This window comes from Quercus suber, unplaced genomic scaffold, assembly GCF_002906115.3.
Source record: "Quercus suber isolate HL8 unplaced genomic scaffold, Cork oak 2.0 scaffold_824, whole genome shotgun sequence".
In the NCBI taxonomy this organism is placed as follows: Eukaryota; Viridiplantae; Streptophyta; class Magnoliopsida; order Fagales; family Fagaceae; genus Quercus; species Quercus suber.
In genome coordinates, this window is record NW_027070254.1 from 168504 (window position 1) to 187286 (window position 18783).

Genomic DNA, 18783 nt, shown 5'->3' on the forward strand with positions numbered 1-18783 from the left:
ACTTTTGTCCATAATATATTTTAAGCCCAATAAATAATATAACACAAGGATATAAACCTCTCAACTTAAAAGAAATTTATACAGTTTTACTAGTTATTATAGATACTACGCTAGCATTTAAGTCATATGTTCATATTGAAAATAGTGACCAACCATAGTAACTAATTATTCAATGCCTGCGACAGAAAAAAATAAAAATAATTGTTCACTGGATCCCAATATTACGTCTCTCCAGTTGCCTCATTAGAACGCAAAGGTGAAACAGATTGCCAAACACAAGGACTTCTTGAATTGGATAAAACTTAGGTGCAGTACTTTAGGTGTTGTTCTTTAGATTTTTCTCTTAAGATTCAATCATATAGCTACTTAACTAAAAAATACGTTTCTATTCTATAAGAAAAAATCCACATGGCAAAATCTTAACGAGAAAACCTAAGGAATAGTACCTAAATACTGTACTTAAATCTTGCCATCTTGAATTATTACTACCCAAAATATAATGGCTAATTATGGCTAAAATATGTGTTGTTGTGTGTGTACGCGGCCCCACCCTACATAATGCCTCTTGCCTAAGCTTGTAGTTAGGAGCATAGTTATTAAACTCGGTATGGACATTGACTTAGCTTATGAATCGAGTTATTGGGTCATTAGTTCAATTAGTGGGTTACCAGGTGAACCGCAAGGTCAAATAAAAAAATTTGAAAAATCGTAACATAAATATGTAAATTAAAAACATAGGCATATGCCTAAATTAAACTGGCAATTATAATTCTAAATTAAGATTTCACAATAACAGAGTAGTCTTTTGATATGATAGGAATTTTGGAGGTAGGTAGATAGATAGAGAAGTGCATTTTTATTTAATTCTTTAGGTTTGTCATCTTTGAATTAGCATATCATAATGTATTACACTGTAAATAAGTGAATAGAGTGGACATGTAGATATAATTATATAAATTCCACAAATCCAATTACGCTATATAAACCCATCTGGGTTATCCGAGTTGCCATAAACCCACTAGAGTTGATTGGGTTTGACCGGATTTTATACAGAAATGATCCATTTAAACACCCAGAATAGTCTAGATGTTGGGTCATCAAGTTTCCAGTCCGACCAACCAAGTCAGTTCGAATTTAATAACTATGCTTATGGGTATGGGATTAGGAGCGCGAGTCACTTTAATTCTCTCTATGAATAGAATGGGAATAATTAATATATGCATGAAAATCACATTTGATGATAAAAATAAATTGGAGATAGAGACTATCCCACACTAAAAATGCTAGTAGTAACTTGAACTCTAAATTAGTTATAGTTATACTTACTTAAGTTATAGATTTGCAGTTATCATATAATTATATTAATACTATTCACTACATGAAAAAAAAGTCTATTCCCACAAAGTTATAGCAACAAAGACTAATTATAGTGGCAATAAATACTTAGTGTTCTAAGTGTTTTTTGTTGCAAATGTAGACTTAAAAAGGCACTAGATTATTGCATCTATGTTTTATTGTTGCAATAACTTTTAAATATATGTTGCAATAACCTATTGTTACAGACTTCATTGCAACAATGTCTAACAAAATATTTTCATTGCAATAGGTGTTTATTGCAATAATTTTGAGTTTATCAAAAAAAAAAAAATTGTTGCACTAGAGCTTTTTTATTTTAATGATTATTCAATAAGTTTTACAATTAATTAAAGAAGAAAAATTAGATTTCTTGTACTAATGTGGTCCTATATCATATGTACTCAAAAGTTACTGGTTTTACTCAAAATTAATGTGCACCTTCATCTTGTTTCAAATCTCAAGCAACATCACCATTAATTCAAAATGGAACAAACACAACTATGCTTAAAGTGGTAGGAACACTGGACCCAATTGCAATGGAACACTGCAGTACTCTACTCAAATCAATTCAATCCAACAATCATAGATGCAAAAGGGGAACCTAGCAAGAAAGAGAAATTATATAAAACCAATAGCATATATAAGAAAGAACAGTCAGTGTGAAAGTGCAACTAATTGCAAAACAATTGAACAAAAAACCCTGTGAATGAGTGAATTCATTAAGGTTTTTTTTTTTAAAAAGACTTAATCAATGTGAGCTCGGTTCCAAACTTCGGTTTTGTCACAGTTTTTTTCCTTTAAAACTTCCATGACACTTACGAAACTTGGCAAGCTAAAAACAGTGCCAGAATAAAGTTCATCACTAATAAGATGGATGCCTTTGGTAGTAATAAAGCTAATGAGGAGGTTCAGTTCTCTTCGACTCATTGTGGTGCCCAATGGATTTGATGGGTTGGTAACCAAGACACCTTTGACTCTTAGATTACATTGTTTTCCTTCATGGTAGTCTACTTCTAGAGCGATTTCAATAATCTAGAAGTCACTAGAGCTAGTGCAGTGTATCGGTACAATCTCAACTCTTGTTCTCCGCTTAAGATCTCTATCAAATCTACAAGCCAAAGAATGCAAGCAAAATCAAGGAGTCTAATAAAAAAATGTGGACATCGTAAAATTATGAATGTTGTGTATACATAGTATACATCAATGAGTGTAAAAGAATAATTATTAAACATGTAGTAGTAGTCCCTACAATGCTAGCATTGACCATATCCATTCCATAAAATTCCTCCAACCCATTTAGTTGTTGTTGTTGTAGGTTATTATAGCCCAACTCAAGCCCTTGAACCATCAACATCAAATTAGACAGTCTTGTCAAAATTAAAGGAGGATTCTTGATAATTGAATATCAGTTGGATATGCTTTGTTTTCTAAAACATTACTTAAAATCCCATAACAGACTTGTCTCTTGGGAACTCAGAATAGCCAGAAAACCGTCACTACAAGAACAAATGTTTATCGTAACAAAAAATATTGTTACAATAACATTAGAATTATTGCAATAGTTTATGCAATGTGTTACAATAAAATTTGAGGTAATAGGTTTGTACAACAAAAATTTTTGTTGCAATAAACTCTATATATTTTAATGAAAAATTTGATGCAATTTATATATATATATATAATGCATCAAATTAATTTAAATGCATTGCATATAAATAAATTATAATAAACAGGGAAAATGAATAATAAGAAAGTTTCATACTTGATATAGCAAGTTTCATACTTATCTTAATAGCGTGATGGTCACTCTTTTTGGTGGCTCCACTCACTTATTGGTAATTTTAATCTAGCTTCTAGGTCGCCCCCTCTAAGATCTGGCCACAAAACAGCAACTCATTTGATCCCATACTTAATGAGTTATATATCCTATTACTTAGAGTGGTAGTTGGCTCTGATACCAAATGTTACAAACTCATGGGTAGAACTCACCCTTGAAAACCAGCTTGTAAGGGAAGGGTGCCCAAGAGCATCCTTCTTGAAATTGGGTAGATATAAGTTGGGTTTAATGTATCAAGAAGTATGTAAAGTTTACATTCTAAGTGTTATCATTAAAGACATGAAGATTGATTCGAAAAACAAGTGAAGAAAAACAGATTCAGTAATTCTCAACACTAAGCTCGACACCAGCATCTATCGAGATTTAATGAAGAAGCACAACACAAGCTTAATCTATCGAGATTTATGATTTCAAAATTCTTAGATCTAAAATTTAGCCCATGATGACTTGGATTGCTATGGTTTCGTCCTCTAGAACACTTGACCATATAAAAGACTTATTTTAAAGTCATCAAAGATACAGAGGCTCTATGAGAAGTTACTACGTTTATGCGCCTTAGGGTTTTGTAACCAAGTGCTTCCAGATTTTTAACATGCTTTAAAGTGAAGAACTTTACATCTAACAACAAATCAATCAGTTGCTTGGAATTAGTCACATACTGAGATCCGTGCAAATGAAAGAAGTCTTCTACAATATCAAGTTGGGGATTGGTGTAAAGATTCAACTGTAGGTTGGTATTTTGGGATAGTCCAGGGTAGTGATAAGATTCCTTATATTTGTAACCGTTTGTTCTTTATTAGTGGATTCTTAGGAGTAATGATCTGAAAATCACCCAATGGAATTTTCACCTTGTGAGAGATCCCCATTCATCAACAAATCACTGTATCATTTTATTTTCGCTGCATATTAGTTTATTTAGTGATTTATTGGCGTCTCCACGATTTGAATGTAATTTGACCTAAATAATCAACTTGGGTAATTGAATTAATTAACCGGAGTCAATCTATAACCAATACTTATAAACACATGGTTAAGCTTACACTTAACCATATGGGACATTAGGATCATAACAATATATATATATATATTGTTGACATAAACAATTTATTTCTTCGAATATCTTGTAGTAATAGGCTATTACTTCAAGAATCTTATTGAAATATATTGTAAATAATTGACAAAAATAATTTGGATCAAATTATTGTAATGGTATTTTTGTTGTAATAGATAACTACTTTATTTTTTTCATTGCAATAGGCCAATAGATTATAAATAATTGATATCAGGGTATGCTTCCTTTAACAAGCTAGTACACAAGCTACAGTTGCAATAGATTACAAAAATAATTGATATTAATTTATTGTAATGAATTCTTCAATTTAGTGTAAAGAATTCTTCATTTTAAATTATTACAACAATTTTTCTTAATGTATTAAAGCTTCTATTACAACTGAAAATTATAAGTTAGTACAACTTATTATTGTCAATGCAATAATTTAACACATTTAAGCTACTATTGCAGCAATTTTAACTTGTAAATGTGATCAATATTTTGTCTAATACCATTATATATATTTTGCTATACTAACACCTGAGGTAATAAACTTATTTTTGTTGTAGTGCAGGTAACCTTTGGTACGATTAAAGCACTAATTGTCCCCCAAAAAGCTCAAAAGACTTTGGACTTTAAGATTTTTTTTTTTTTTTTTAAAAAAAACATTTCTTGTGAAAGACTCTATCTACTCTTCCTTGGCTTGCGTAGTTGGTGACGACTTTATAGAGATCCAAATTAAGGACCCAGACAATGCAAAGTCAATTTTTTCCTGCAATGTACTTTCTCTCTGAGTGTAAGAGAGAGATGAATTAGTTTGCGAGTCTCTATGTGCATGGCTTTGTCTCAAAAAATGGAATGTAAGTTTGAAACCCTAATTCTAACACATATATGGCTTTTGACACTTTTAGCCTTAGACCCACACCAACACCTTGTTTATTTCCATGGTACTAATAATTACTATTACTCCCCTACTCACACGCCATAAACAACGTTCTATAGTCACCAAGAAAACAGTGTTAATGATAAGGTCGGTTTAAACAATTAATGAAGAAACCCCCCAACGTCGGCACCACAAGTCACCGTCTATAGCCGCTAATCTCGCCGGCGCCTTTACCTATGTACATCATTGCAAGGAAAAATATTTGTTCACACCTATGTCTTACGTCATAACACAAAGTACGCTTTGTTTACATTAAATTAAACCATAATTACATATACAAGATGAATTAATTAAGCACATAATCACATTAATTATCTTATAGTTTTGAAGATCACGAACATATCAATTATCATGCAAAGGGGATACCATAATAATTCATAATGACACAAACTTGTACAAACCGAAGCTTAAGCCACTACTAATCCAAAGGATAGAGTGCATTTTCTACCCCAAAAAAAAAAAAATAATAATTGGCTATTCCTCCAAAAAAAACTGTGAAAAAAAAGAAAATCTTTCACTCCATACTATCGTTCATCGGGCTTGTGATCACGATCACTGGAAGATAGTCGTAAAACCCACTTAGGGAGTAACTTTCTGTTTGAATTCTTGGAGGAGTTATTGCTCTTACTGTGGCCATTGGCTGTGTGCTCCACCACAAAGTCTTTGAGTCGTTGAATAGCGAGGTCCAAAGTCTCTTCGGTCATGTTAGCAAAGCACACACGGAACCAACCTGGTTCAGTGCAGTGACAGGATGAGCCAGGAGAGATATTTAGCCTCACGTCGTAAACAATTTTCTTCCAAAGCTCCATTTCTGCTTCAAAAGAGTCTGATCGCAAAAGGTGCCTCATGTTGACCCAACAAAATAGACCTGCATTGCTCTTGAGGCAGCTAATACCAGCTCTCTCAAGGCCCATAACAAGCATGTTTTGCCGTTTTTTAAGCCTTTTTTGGTTCTCGGAGATGTAGTTCTTTGTGAATTTTTTGTCGGAAAGCAATGCGGAAAGAAGGTATTGAGTTTGAGAGGACACTAGGCCAAAGCTAGACATTTTGGTTGAGGCAGCGACAACCATGTCATCGTTGGAGTATATTGCTCCAACGCGAAAACCAGGTAGACCCAGATCCTTTGAAAGACTACAAACAATGTGAACTCGGTTCCAAACTTCGGATTTGTCACAGTTTCTGTCCTTTAAAACTTCCATGACACTAACAAAGCCTGGCGAGCTAAAAACGGTGCCGGAATAAATTTCATCGCTAATAAGATGGATGCCTTTGGTGGTAATAAAGCTAATGAGGAGGTTCAGTTCACTTCGACTCAATGTGGTGCCTAATGGATTTGATGGGTTGGTAACCAAGACACCTTTTACTCTTAGATTACGCTGTTGTGCTTCATGGTAGGCTGCTTCTAGAGCGGTTTCAGTAATCTGGAAGTCATTGGAGCTAGTACAGTGTATCGGTACAATCTCAGCTTCTGTTCTCCACTTAAGATCTCTATCAAATCTACAAGCCAAAGAATGCAAGCAAAATCAGTGAGTCTTATAATAATAATAAAATGTGGAGATCGCAAGATAAAATAAAATAATGAACCTTAAGTATACAAAGTTTACGAGTAGAATAATTATCAAAATTATTATACGTACCCAGGGTAGTATGGAGTTGGAAGGAGAAAGGCTTCGCCGGGTTCAGCTAGGCAAAACATGAGAGTCTCATTAGCAGAAGTTGCGCCAGCAGTGAGAACCATGTGGTTGGGATCAAAGCTAACTCTGTTTCCTCTGATTTCTGCCATGAATTCTACCAAGGCCTAAAAAAGATAACCAAAACTAGAATTAGGAATATATTCATTTCTAAGAATAATGAAAGTGGCATTATTATTATTATTATTTTTTTCTTATTTAAAAAGATATGGTAGTATATACCCTCTTGAAAGCTGGGAGGCCATGATAATCTTGGAAAAGAGCTAACTCTCTGAATATGGATTTTCCATCTCTCTTGAACCCAGCTGGCTCAGGGTTCTTCTCAAGCCACGATTCAAGAAGATCAAATGAGAGCTGCAAGTTACAAACATATATATAACAAAATGAAGTTAACCACTAGTACAAAATTGATTGGGAAAAGAATAACAATATTGCTCAAAAAAAAAAAAAAAAAAGAAAGGAATAATAAAAATGAAAGGGATGGCTATCTAACCTGATTCTCTGCAAGGCCCATTTGAATGATCCCTTTTGGGTTCTGAACTTCATCATAGGGATTCTTCTCATACTCCTCCCACCCTAGGAAGTATGATGAATCTTGGCCGTGAGAGTTGAACGTAGCTTTGGTAGACAAATGCCTCATTTTGATTGGTGTATCTGCGACTAAGCTATAAGGAATATTTAGCAAATGGGCTCAACTCAACTTTGCTAGAGCAGAAAATGCAAAGAGCAAATTAAGAAGAAATTATAGTTTGATAGAGAGAGATCTAGAGACTTCAGAAAGTTTGAAGAAGACGGGTTGGTTGGTGTTGGTTTAGTGGAGTGGTCTATTATATAGAGTAGTAGCTGGTGATGCCAGGTGGGAATGACAAAAAAAAAAATTTTTTTTTTTTTTTTTTTTTTTTTTTTTTTTTTTTTCCACGTTTGACCAATACGGTGCTCGACAAAAGACTTACATTTTTTAAAACAAAACTTTTACTTTTAAAGTATTTTAATATTTAATTTTTAGACAAAAATTATATGCGCGCTTCTCCACCGTCCCATAAAGGATTCTAAAAAAAAAAGATGTATCCTTTAGGGTACCCCATTTTGGAAAGTGTCGCCCAACCGGCAATAAGATCGCGTGGGGGGGCTTGTTTGTGTGTATATGTCAAGGCAAAATGGCAGTTCAAAGTTTTATCTAGACTAGATAGGGGGGCACGGGAATGACACGTGGGCAATTTTAGGCATGTGTTATGTCTAATGCATAAGATTAGATGTAAACCAAACTTCATATATTTATTATGTTCATCAAAAACATGCATGCATTATTTGTTAAATAATATGTATCAAAAAACAATTTCTAAAAACAACATTATTTATGTTTTTAAAAAGATACATTATATTAAATCTTTTAAATTCCAATAATAATCACTCATTGTCATCAAACTAAGATATTAATTGGTAAATAGAATTTGAATTAAGATCTCTTATGTGAGAACAAAATTTTTTAGTTGAACTTATTAAAACTCTCATAATACAATTTCAAAGCAGTGAATTATTCTTAAAATTCTAGAAAATTAAGGATAAGAAAACTATCGTTTTAGAGTTTTTGTTTTTATTTTTAATCAATGCTCTACATATGGACAATAAACATTTTGGAAAGGAATCAAGGATTAAAATCAGGACATATTTCTCCAAGTGGCTATTTGGCTGTCTACGAACACATCACATCCTACTATATATCTTGAAAATTGGTCAAATGGAAAAAGTAAGAATGCCTTGTGACTTGTGAACCACGATAGTAAATTAAGAGATAATAAAGCTGTAAGGAGAAGACTAGCTGAAGAGATCATTTTAACTAATAAAAAATTAGAGGTCTTTGTTCACATTAATAGCTCTTTAATTTGTTGGTAAGTAATAAGACCATAAAAATTCTTTCATCTTTATACACAAAAGCCTGTTCTTTTTTTTTTGTTGGTAAGTAAGTAACTTGGCCAATTCTTCCACACACACACACACAAAATTTAGACTGCGTTGTCAAAATAAATGTATATAGCAAACACAACCTCCAATTTCATTTACTATACAATTCACTCATGCTCTTCATTAACCAGGAAATTCGGAAAAACTTGGTGCTGTACTTGAAAGATTTTGGTTTGTATATTCCATATCTGGATATATTGTAATAAAATTAGTAATCAAAAGAAAGGAAAAGAAACAAAAAAAAAAAATAAGACTAGGGGGAAGAGTGAAACGAAGAGAAAGCCATACCGACAGCAAATCTGAGAGAAAGTGGCAAGAGTGACCCACAAGGTCCATGCCAAACTTGGACCTTCGACCCTTTCACGGGCCCATATGCTCCCTTGCTGAAATATGTCGGCCACATCCTTCACTTTTAAACCCCTTTCCATCAGCCCCTGTTTCTCCTTAATTTTTTGTTGCCCATAACTTTCACAATCTCTAACTAATGCTAACAAAATAGACTTTGTCTTGCTCTTAGCTATAGCTAGAAATTACACCAAATTAACATATATGAGGAAAATCACAGTGCTAATTATATATAACTTGTATTGGACACTAATTATTTTGATGATGGTGGTAAGAATTTTCACTCTCTAACACTATCTATATATATATATATATATATAAATGCCCACGATAGAAGTTTCGAGACAAAACTATGAGGTTCAAGACCTGTAATTTTTTTTTTAGCAATGTGGCTGTTCTTTATTGAGTGAAGTTGCTTCGCAAATTTAACAAGATTCCCATTGAAGTGGTTTGGTTTTCTAACGTCTGGCCCATTGAATTGAGTTCATGGGGAGTAGAGTGCAGTCATTTGTATTTTAATATTATATCCAATATTCCATTTCATATTCCACTGTTTTTACTTTTCATGATACTACTCAGCACTTTGATGGTGAAGATTGGGTGGTTCGATTTTAAAGTTTTTTTTTTTTTTTTTTTTTTATACAATGCCAAAACAAAATTTAAGAGGCTATAGGCTGAAAATAGTGAGTAGGTAGAATGAAAAATTATAAAACAAGCAGATACAACTTCTAATCAACTGTCCGCACTTTGTTTTAGCTACCTGATTTCCCAGTGTCATTTTTGTGTTTTTATACAATGCCAAAACAAAATTTAAGAGGCTATAGGCTGAAAATAGTGAGTAGGTAGAATGAAAAATTATAAAACAAGCAGATACAACTTCTAATCAACTGTCCGCACTTTGTTTTAGCTACCTGATTTCCCAGTGTCCCAGTGTCATAATTAATAATTTAATAACGATATGGGATGAGGTAAAAAGAAGAGAATGGGGTCGTTGAGTAATAAAGTGAATTTTATGAACTTCAAATCGAACTCATTTAGGTAAGGTACCCATCATCAAACTTTTTTTTTTTAAATGTTAATATTATGAAATTAAATAATTAAATTCTTTCATTTAATAGTTTAAACTTTTAAGAAAATCAATAATTAAAAAAAAAAATACCTATCAAACTTAAAAGTGAGTAAAGAAAAGGGAAAGAGTGGTTTCCTTTTTAAATGGGAAGACAAGAAACAAATATGCAAGCTTGGGTAGGTAGTACTAGTAGTGGTGACTGGTAAGGGTCACAAAACTCAACCCACTGCTCCCAGATATCGAGACCAAAATCTTTTCTATCTTTCTGGCATAATTGTCCTTTTCTAGCTTTGAAGGGATTGAGAAAGGTGAGGGACAGCTAACTCATATCATAGTTTTCTTGATCCTTTTTCCTTTATGGTGACTGGTGAGGTTGCTTGGTTAAGGAAACCTCTTTTTTTTTTCTTTTTTTTTTTTTTTAAGAAATGAACGCACACACACAAAGGAGTGAGAAAGGGGTTCTAAAGTTAAGGAAACCTTTTTATTTGTGTGTATTTGGTCTAGTTAAGAAAGTATGGAAACAACATTTACTTAAATTTGTGTATGTTTTTGTTACTTTCTAATACATTGAGCACCATTAGATTTTTCTCATTAATGACTGCAATCAAACAACCATTAACATTTTTTTTTCTATTTCTTGAATAAACTTAGTATTACTTAATTAATTTATTTTTTGATACAAGATAAAAATTCTACTCTAACATAATCTAAGTGTATATGTGTGTGAAACTCCTCCTAGAAACTTGAACCCTAACCCTTGCCCCCCACACTCTCACAAACACTTATGCTTGTGGAATGACCATCGCATTAAGAGTATGTGGTAGTTGGTATTACTTAATTAATTGTTAATAAGAGGAAACTATAGTCTAGATTTTTTTTTCCTGAACTTTGAAAATTTTATTCAACAAAACAAAAACTTGCAAGCAAAGTAAGGAGGGCGCCATTATTTGAATACATCAAAATGCATAAGTCTCCCTCTCTCTTCCGCATTGTTTCCTAGTTTTACTTTCTTAACAAGTTTATCATTATATTTGACTATTTAGGAACCTCTTTTATATTAAAAATTACTTCGGCAGTTCCCTAATTGTTAGAAAATCTAAAACTTTTAAGAGAATATTATTTAATAGATTTTTTTTTTTAAATGTGTAAAGTTTTAAAATTACCATCATCAATTTAAATTCTTGTTAAAGAATACTATTGACTTTTTAAATAAAATAAAGGGTAAGTTAGAGCATTATTATTGTTTTTTTTTTTTTTTTAAATAGGACTACATTTTGGTATATTTCAAAATAAAATAAAGAACAAACACTTTAGGATGGAGAGAGTCATTAATATAAAATTTATGAATATAATTTATATGTATGTTTAAATGTCTTCGCTAGAAAAACCATGAATTACCAAATATTTAAATTGGAATAATGATACAGTTACAAACTATTTTACAACTGTGGGGGGAAAAGGGCCCAGTCCAACATAGTGGGCCAAGAGCCCATATGAGAGCTATTTTGAATCCGAGAAGAAGGAGATGGTGAGGGCAGGGCCCATCTGAAAGTGGGACCCTCAGAAGGAAGAATGATTACAATCCGAAGAGGATATCTCTTGTCTGAAGAGGTTGTAATTCTCTGACGCAAATATTGTAAATCAATTGAGTGTGTAAAAGGTCAAAATGACCTTCCGAGGACTCCACTTGATCAAGATAAGCTCTGAGTATGCTGGGAAACGATAATGATGGAGAAATATCTAAAGGGAAAGCTGCTACCACTGTATTTAATACTCTGCAGCAACTTTTCTGACCGCATTTATGTGGAGAAGACCCTTGAACAGTGCATCCTAACCTACCGCCACTCACACAGAGCTAAAGAAGATGTTTGACGTGACACGTACTCAAGTAAACTCATGGATGAGGAATAAGTGGTCGATGAAGATGAAGAGAATGGGGGTTATATAAAGGAAAGAGGCTCCTAACGAAAAGTGGGAGGAAGGAGAAAAAAGAAAAGAGAAGAAGAGAGAACTGGATTGTAACCCTAAGATCTTCATTCATCAAATAATCAATAATATAGCTCTTCGGATATTCATTCTTTACGTGTAGTTTCATATTAGTTTGTACCTGAAATTTGTGATTCGTTGTTGTTAATCTCATACTTAACCTAGTTCTTTCACCCATACTCTATAAATTAATTGTTTTGGACTTGGGCCACAAATTCCAACCTTACAACAACATTTTACAAAATGTTGATATAGCCAACTTCTTATTGGTTTTTATCTAAGTCTACTATTAATATCATTTTTTCATTTACCAATAATCACTCACCACATCAGCAGTTTATAAAAGTTTTTGTAAAATAGTTTGTATCTCTAGCATTATTCTTTAAGCTGCAAGGTTCTCTTGGCTACACATTCAATATTAAACTAACTCTCTCTCTCTCTCTCTCTCTCTCTCTCTCTCTCTCTCTCTCTATATATATATATATATATATATATAAGCAATAAATACACGTTTGAATTGTGTGTATTTTTTCCCCTTGAATTTTTGTCTAAATCTTGTAATGATATGACTTAGTAGAGTATGGAGTTGCTTATTCTTTTTTTTTTTTTTCTTTCAACAAAAGTTGCTCATTCTTGAATTCTCTATTTTAGTAGGAAAAAGGAAAACAGTTTGTTGACTTACTATACTTAGTTTTTATTTCTTAATGTATCTTATTATTATGATGTAATGAATTTTTATTAAAGTTTATTACATTTTTCAAATAAATAATTAAAAGTCAGACATTATAAAAAAAATTATTTAAAAATTATTGTCTGATAGAGATATCATTGAAGTTTTTATTAAGTTTCAAGAATAATTTTAAATGAGCTTAAACTCATCTTAAATTAACATGAAGAGAAGGGGGGAAGGAGTCTAAATCAATGGACATTAATGAACCATCATTGATGGACGTTGCACATGACACAAGCAATTCGACTCAAAGTTCAGTGCTAATAGAAGTTGCGGACTCTCCTACTAGCGAAGGAAAAGGACGGGGTGTAGTTTTAAATGAATTTGAAGTATGTTTAAATGGATTGAGATTCGCTTTGGCTACCTAGGTTATTGCATAGGGTACAGTACCATCCAATGGGTCAAACAAAAATAAAAAAGTTAACTTTTGTTAGTAGCCATTGGATCAAGTGTAAAAGGGTAAAAAAAATGAACTTTTAATTTTTACTTAGGTTTTGCGTAATCAAAATATTTAGGGAAAAAAGAAAAAAGAATCTTTCTTGTCGTTTGTCAATGAAGAAAACAAATATATTTTTTTTACTAAAATTCAAATTAGTCCATCAAGTTTTACTTCAACTGTCAAGTTAATCACTAAGATTTAATTTTTGTTAATTTAGTCCATCATTTGCTGAAAAAGAGTCAATTTGATCCTCTGTAACAACATTGTTTAAATATTCTTTTTTATTACAAATTTAACTAAAAACATTCATGAGGTGAGCCTTTAAATAAATTTTATTTTTAATTTGATGAGTATTTTATATAAAATAAATAAAGAAAATGTTCAAACGATTTTATTTGCTAACAAATTTGGATAGAAGGACTAAATTGATTCATTTTGACAAATATTAAAGCTTTATTAAGAATAAATTTGACAATTGAAGTAAAAGTACTTAAGGGACTATAAATTAAATTTGAGTTATTTTTTTCAATCAAGATAATCAATGAAATGTCAGAAATTGAGAGAATGATCTGTGTTGATTAATGCAACGAATTAACTTATGATTTGATAATTAAGGACAAAAGAGACCTTCAGTTATGGATCAATATGCTGAGTCTTAATCTCAAATTAGCCAATAATCTGAACTGATTCATTATACAATGACAAACTCTGCCAATGGGTATACCCCATATTTGCCTAACCAGGTAGCCAATGTTGTCTCTCATTTCGCTGGAATGATCTGATTGATGCAACTCATGACAATTTAGCTTGGTGGGCACAGGTTTGACAAGCAAAGACATGATGCAAAATCACAAAGAAGAAATGTAATAGCCATTCTAACATACTTGGTTAAATTACATGGGCACTTGTTTGGACAATCATGAACTTGTTTCCCAGGCAGGAGTTTTTGTTTGTCAAAGAGCCCAAGTTGAGCAAAATTGGTATCCCTTGATAGGAGCACATTTTGGTTCAAGTTTGGCACATACATGTTAGAATAATAAAATGGATGGTTAGGAACTAATTAAGCTAACCCCACTTGATTTTACCTAGAGTTAAATGGGGGCATTTAGACGTGTAAGTTAAAAGAGGACTGAATAATAGAGGGAAGTCACATGGTTTGTAGTAGAAAAAGGGTTATTAGGGCATGTGAAACCCTCGTTTAAGTGCCCCCACCATAGTCCCTAAGAAACACGTAGATTTGGGACCATTTGAGACCTAGTCCATGGTGACAACTAACGTGATGCTCACGTTAGTCCATTCCTCACATACTTCCGAGGAGACATTGCCATGGACCATTTGCTTCCATTCTTCAATATCGTAGGCCCCTCTTCAATCCATGGAGTTTTCTCTAATCACGGATTTTTTTTTAGACCATTTGAGACCTAGTCCATGGTGACAACTAACGTGATGCTCACGTTAGTCCATTCCTCACATACTTCCGAGGAGACATTGCCATGGACCATTTGCTTCCATTCTTCAATATCGTAGGCCCCTCTTCAATCCATGGAGTTTTCTCTAATCACGGATTTTTTTTTATTTTCGCAGTCAAAAGTCATCTAATACACAAATCACGTACTTTTGTTAAAACTAAGAGGTGATTGGTAAGTAATTTTCTAGGCTTGAATATGTAATCATGTCGTTTTAGGAAGAAAGCACTTGATATTAGACTCAGATCCAACCTTTAAGATTCAAAGCATAAGAAAAATTTGATATTCAAACCAAAATAATATATGAAACTTAAAACTAGTATCTAATCAATATTAATAAAATGCAAACATAAGAAAAAAATATATATAATGATTGTTTCTTAATACATTTCTACACAATTATTTGTGGTTGAATATTACATGTCGCAACAATTGAATAATAATTTTTGATTGAGTGTATTAAATGTTGCAACAATCTCGATCCCTTTCAATATATAAAATCAAAGATTCAGTTATAAAATTATTTTAAATTTGTTGTGAAGCTTGATTTTGATAATATTCATAACTAAATTACCTATTTTATAATTGCAATAAAATCGAAAAGTAAATAAAAGTACAATCATTCTACAGATGGAAATAGCATTAACTACAGAAGTTTAAAAATCTTAATTATTATCATTATATTTCAAATGTTTCTCTTACTAAAAAATCTACCAGTGTTGTTAAGTGGGGGGGGACGCTTCTCTCAAAAAATAAAAACACTCAAACAATCTTTTTGGTAAAAAAAAAATAATAATAATAATAATAATAATAGCATGGCATCACTCAAAACCAAAAACATCAAATGTTTTACTTTGGATCCCAAACATCAGGTAAGCAAACTATAATGCCAAACGCATACAAGTCAAAATCATATTCTTTTTTAGATTTTTTAAGGTTAGCTTTTAATTTGGGGTCCAAATATAAATTTCTTGTGTGTGTCTATATATATATATATATATATGCACAGAAAGAAATTAAAAAAAAAAAAAAATTTAAGAGGGGGGGTGGCATGGCCCCCCTTGTCTACAAATACCTCCATCAATGTCTCTGATCTCTCTCTTTCTTTTTGAATGACATTGATGCTTGACTTATGCATCCAACAATAGACACTATAGGAGGTCAACGAAAACTACTGAAACCAACTTAACTAAATTAATAGAAACAAAACACGTAAATTCCAGACATCTAGAGTGAATACGTGCTAAAAGTCTTCTCTTCAAATGAGATTTTTTTAATTTTTTTTTTTTTTTTTTTTTTTTACAACCATTGACGTGAAAGGTAGTAAAGGGACTAGTCGAAATTTCAAACTTGATGATGTGTTCGCTGAGTGTAACAGATTTACAAGTACTTATCCTATTATCCACGGTTCCAATTCTTGTGAAGAAAGTATTGTGCCTTGTGGGTTTAAATTGATGAGTATGTGGAAAAACGTTGAAGCTAGATGGAGAATGCAGTTGTGGCATGTTTCTGGACTAGGGTAACCCCCACTTCACTTCAGTTTTTTTTCTTTTTATTGCTTATCCAAATGGCTGGGTACACATTAGGTATTCATAAATTTATAATGAAATGATGTGATGTCAATAAAATACGCATAATTCATTGGCTAGTTCATAGTTGACCAAGTTTCAAGAAGAATGTTACGAGCCGCAAGTGGAGCGCTTTCGCTTTCTTGTTAGAAAATGGTATTTGACGGAAAGTAAATGAAAGACAGTGCTAACCACTTTCATAAACACATTCAGTACAGGTTGATGTTGTAGGTTTTTTATTTTATTTTTTATATCAAATTATGTTTGCATTCCTAGATTTCCACTAAATTGTAACGAAAATCAATCCAACGTATGTATTATTTTTTTTTTGATAATTTAATAATTGAAAAATGAGAGGGTTTGAACTCTTGACGTTTTCATAAAATGTTAATTGTATTACAAAACTTTTAGCATATATATATATATAGTCTCATGAATCATTAGTGGCAAAATTTATGTATTATTCTTTAATATTTTATAGACTGCTTTTTTTGTTTTTGTTTTTGTTTTTTCATGTATTTAGATGGTAATCCATTGCATGCAAACACAGTGGCATGCACAATGTAATGGTAATGATGCAAGATCCCTTGCATTTTGCATGCAGTAGAAAGAAGAAAGTTTCTCAGATTTGATCTGATTTTCTCCCTCAAAAATTGTCATCTACATTATCCTGTGTTGTTGTCCACACCAGAAACATCTTTTAGGTTTTTTTCTTTTTCTTTTTTTTTTGTTTGGGGGGGGGGGGGGGGGGAATTTTACATATAGCTGTCAACCACTGTAAGTCCAATTTAATTAGCAACAAAAAATGAAAATCAACTAAGCTTGCTAAAAGTCACGGCCTACAATATATGAAGCGGGGACCATTTAACATTCCTGTATAGTTCTATATATCAACCAATTAAATTTGTTGTTTTGGTACGTGCAAGTGGGTCATTTTGGGTAGCAGTCAAGCATGGAGTGTGCCTAACTCTGACATCAACGGGTCTCATTTCTGAACTTGTTTCTAATTATTTGCTGCAGCCATATATATATATATATATGGATATCCAAATGAAACAATGCCAACCAAGCTGTGTAATTTCATTGCGTTTTAGATAAATGGGGGCTCAAGCAGCCCAGCTTTCAGACTGATCAGTGTTGCTCGTGATCGTGGTGGCCTACTTTCTTGTGCATGTTGTGTGCGTGGGTTTAATTTCTACAACTAGACAACTAGAGAGAATATTATTAAGGACAAATTTTAATTTGTTCTTGTTTTTTTTTTTTTTTCCTTCTTTTGGATGAATGACAACTCGTTATAAATATAATCATACTCTTTAATACGCGTTTTACTTCTCTCATCATGGAGACCTTAATTAAATAGATGCAAACCATATATTCGAAGACCTATATATATATATATATATATGTACCTATCTCAATCATTGCCCTTAAAACACTGTATTTTTGTGCAACCAAGGCCCCATAATCTAAACATATTGAAACCTGTACATAATAACGACGTCAATACTATCTCCATTTCATTCTAGAACGGTGAACAAGGCATGTGGAGCGTAGATATATGTGGCCAAGATTTTTTGTCATAGGTTCGGACTTCGGACAGAAGCAATTAAAGATTTCTGAATGATATCAAAGAAAGTGGTGTTATATGAAAATTCATACACATTTGTTAATATGTTAAAACCATATAGGAAAACTTAAACCAAATTCAAAGAAGACAAGTCCAATATATGTGAACGGGTGGATGCAAATGGAACTTCTTAAACTTTTCTTCTTAGCGGGTACAATATGGAACTTTCTGGTGAAAACCAATCCCTAAGGAATAATATTAAGCATTGTGAATGAGTCCCGTCTTTGCTTCAACGTTATCTTCTTCAGTTGTATTGTATCAAGAACATTGGTTAGGTGATTCTCAAAAAAAAAAAAAAAAAAAAAAAAAGGAACATTGATTAGGTTTCGAGTGGGTAATTAAATTCATGATAATGTAATTACTAATATCAATGAGTTTGTAATTCATTCCTCATTTGTACAACAAGCAGCTCAAAAGAAAGAAAAGTTTGTAATTTCAATTGACATTTGATCAATCGAAAATTGCAAATTAGTTTTTGTCGATGTGTTATAGGCTGTGTTTGTTTCAATGACAAATTTTTTCCAGAAAAAAATTTGTCCAATTCTTGGTGTTTGATACAACCGAAAATTAATGGTGGTCAACTTAAAAATACTTTAAGGTTTGTTCGTAAAGTTTTTTGCTCACAAGGAGTATAATGGTTTACACCCCTTAAGAGGCGTAAAACAACAGTCTCAACGCATATCCACCATCATTGTTTCTCCTCCCATGATCAA

At 32.4% G+C, this 18783-nt stretch overlaps 1 protein-coding gene across 1 annotated transcript; it reads right to left on the reverse strand.

The window, feature by feature from the left end:
• Positions 1-5435: 5435 nt before the first annotated feature.
• Positions 5436-9437, reverse strand: LOC112007481 (1-aminocyclopropane-1-carboxylate synthase 3). The gene is made up of 5 exons (XM_024039832.2): positions 9129-9437; positions 7372-7543; positions 7101-7232; positions 6825-6985; positions 5436-6684 (listed from the first exon to the last, which is right to left on the reverse strand). Exons 1-5 carry the CDS (start codon positions 9266-9268, stop codon positions 5712-5714), a joined length of 1578 nt encoding a protein of 525 aa, XP_023895600.1. The 5' UTR covers positions 9269-9437; the 3' UTR covers positions 5436-5711.
• Between the last annotated feature and the right edge of the window lie 9346 nt (positions 9438-18783).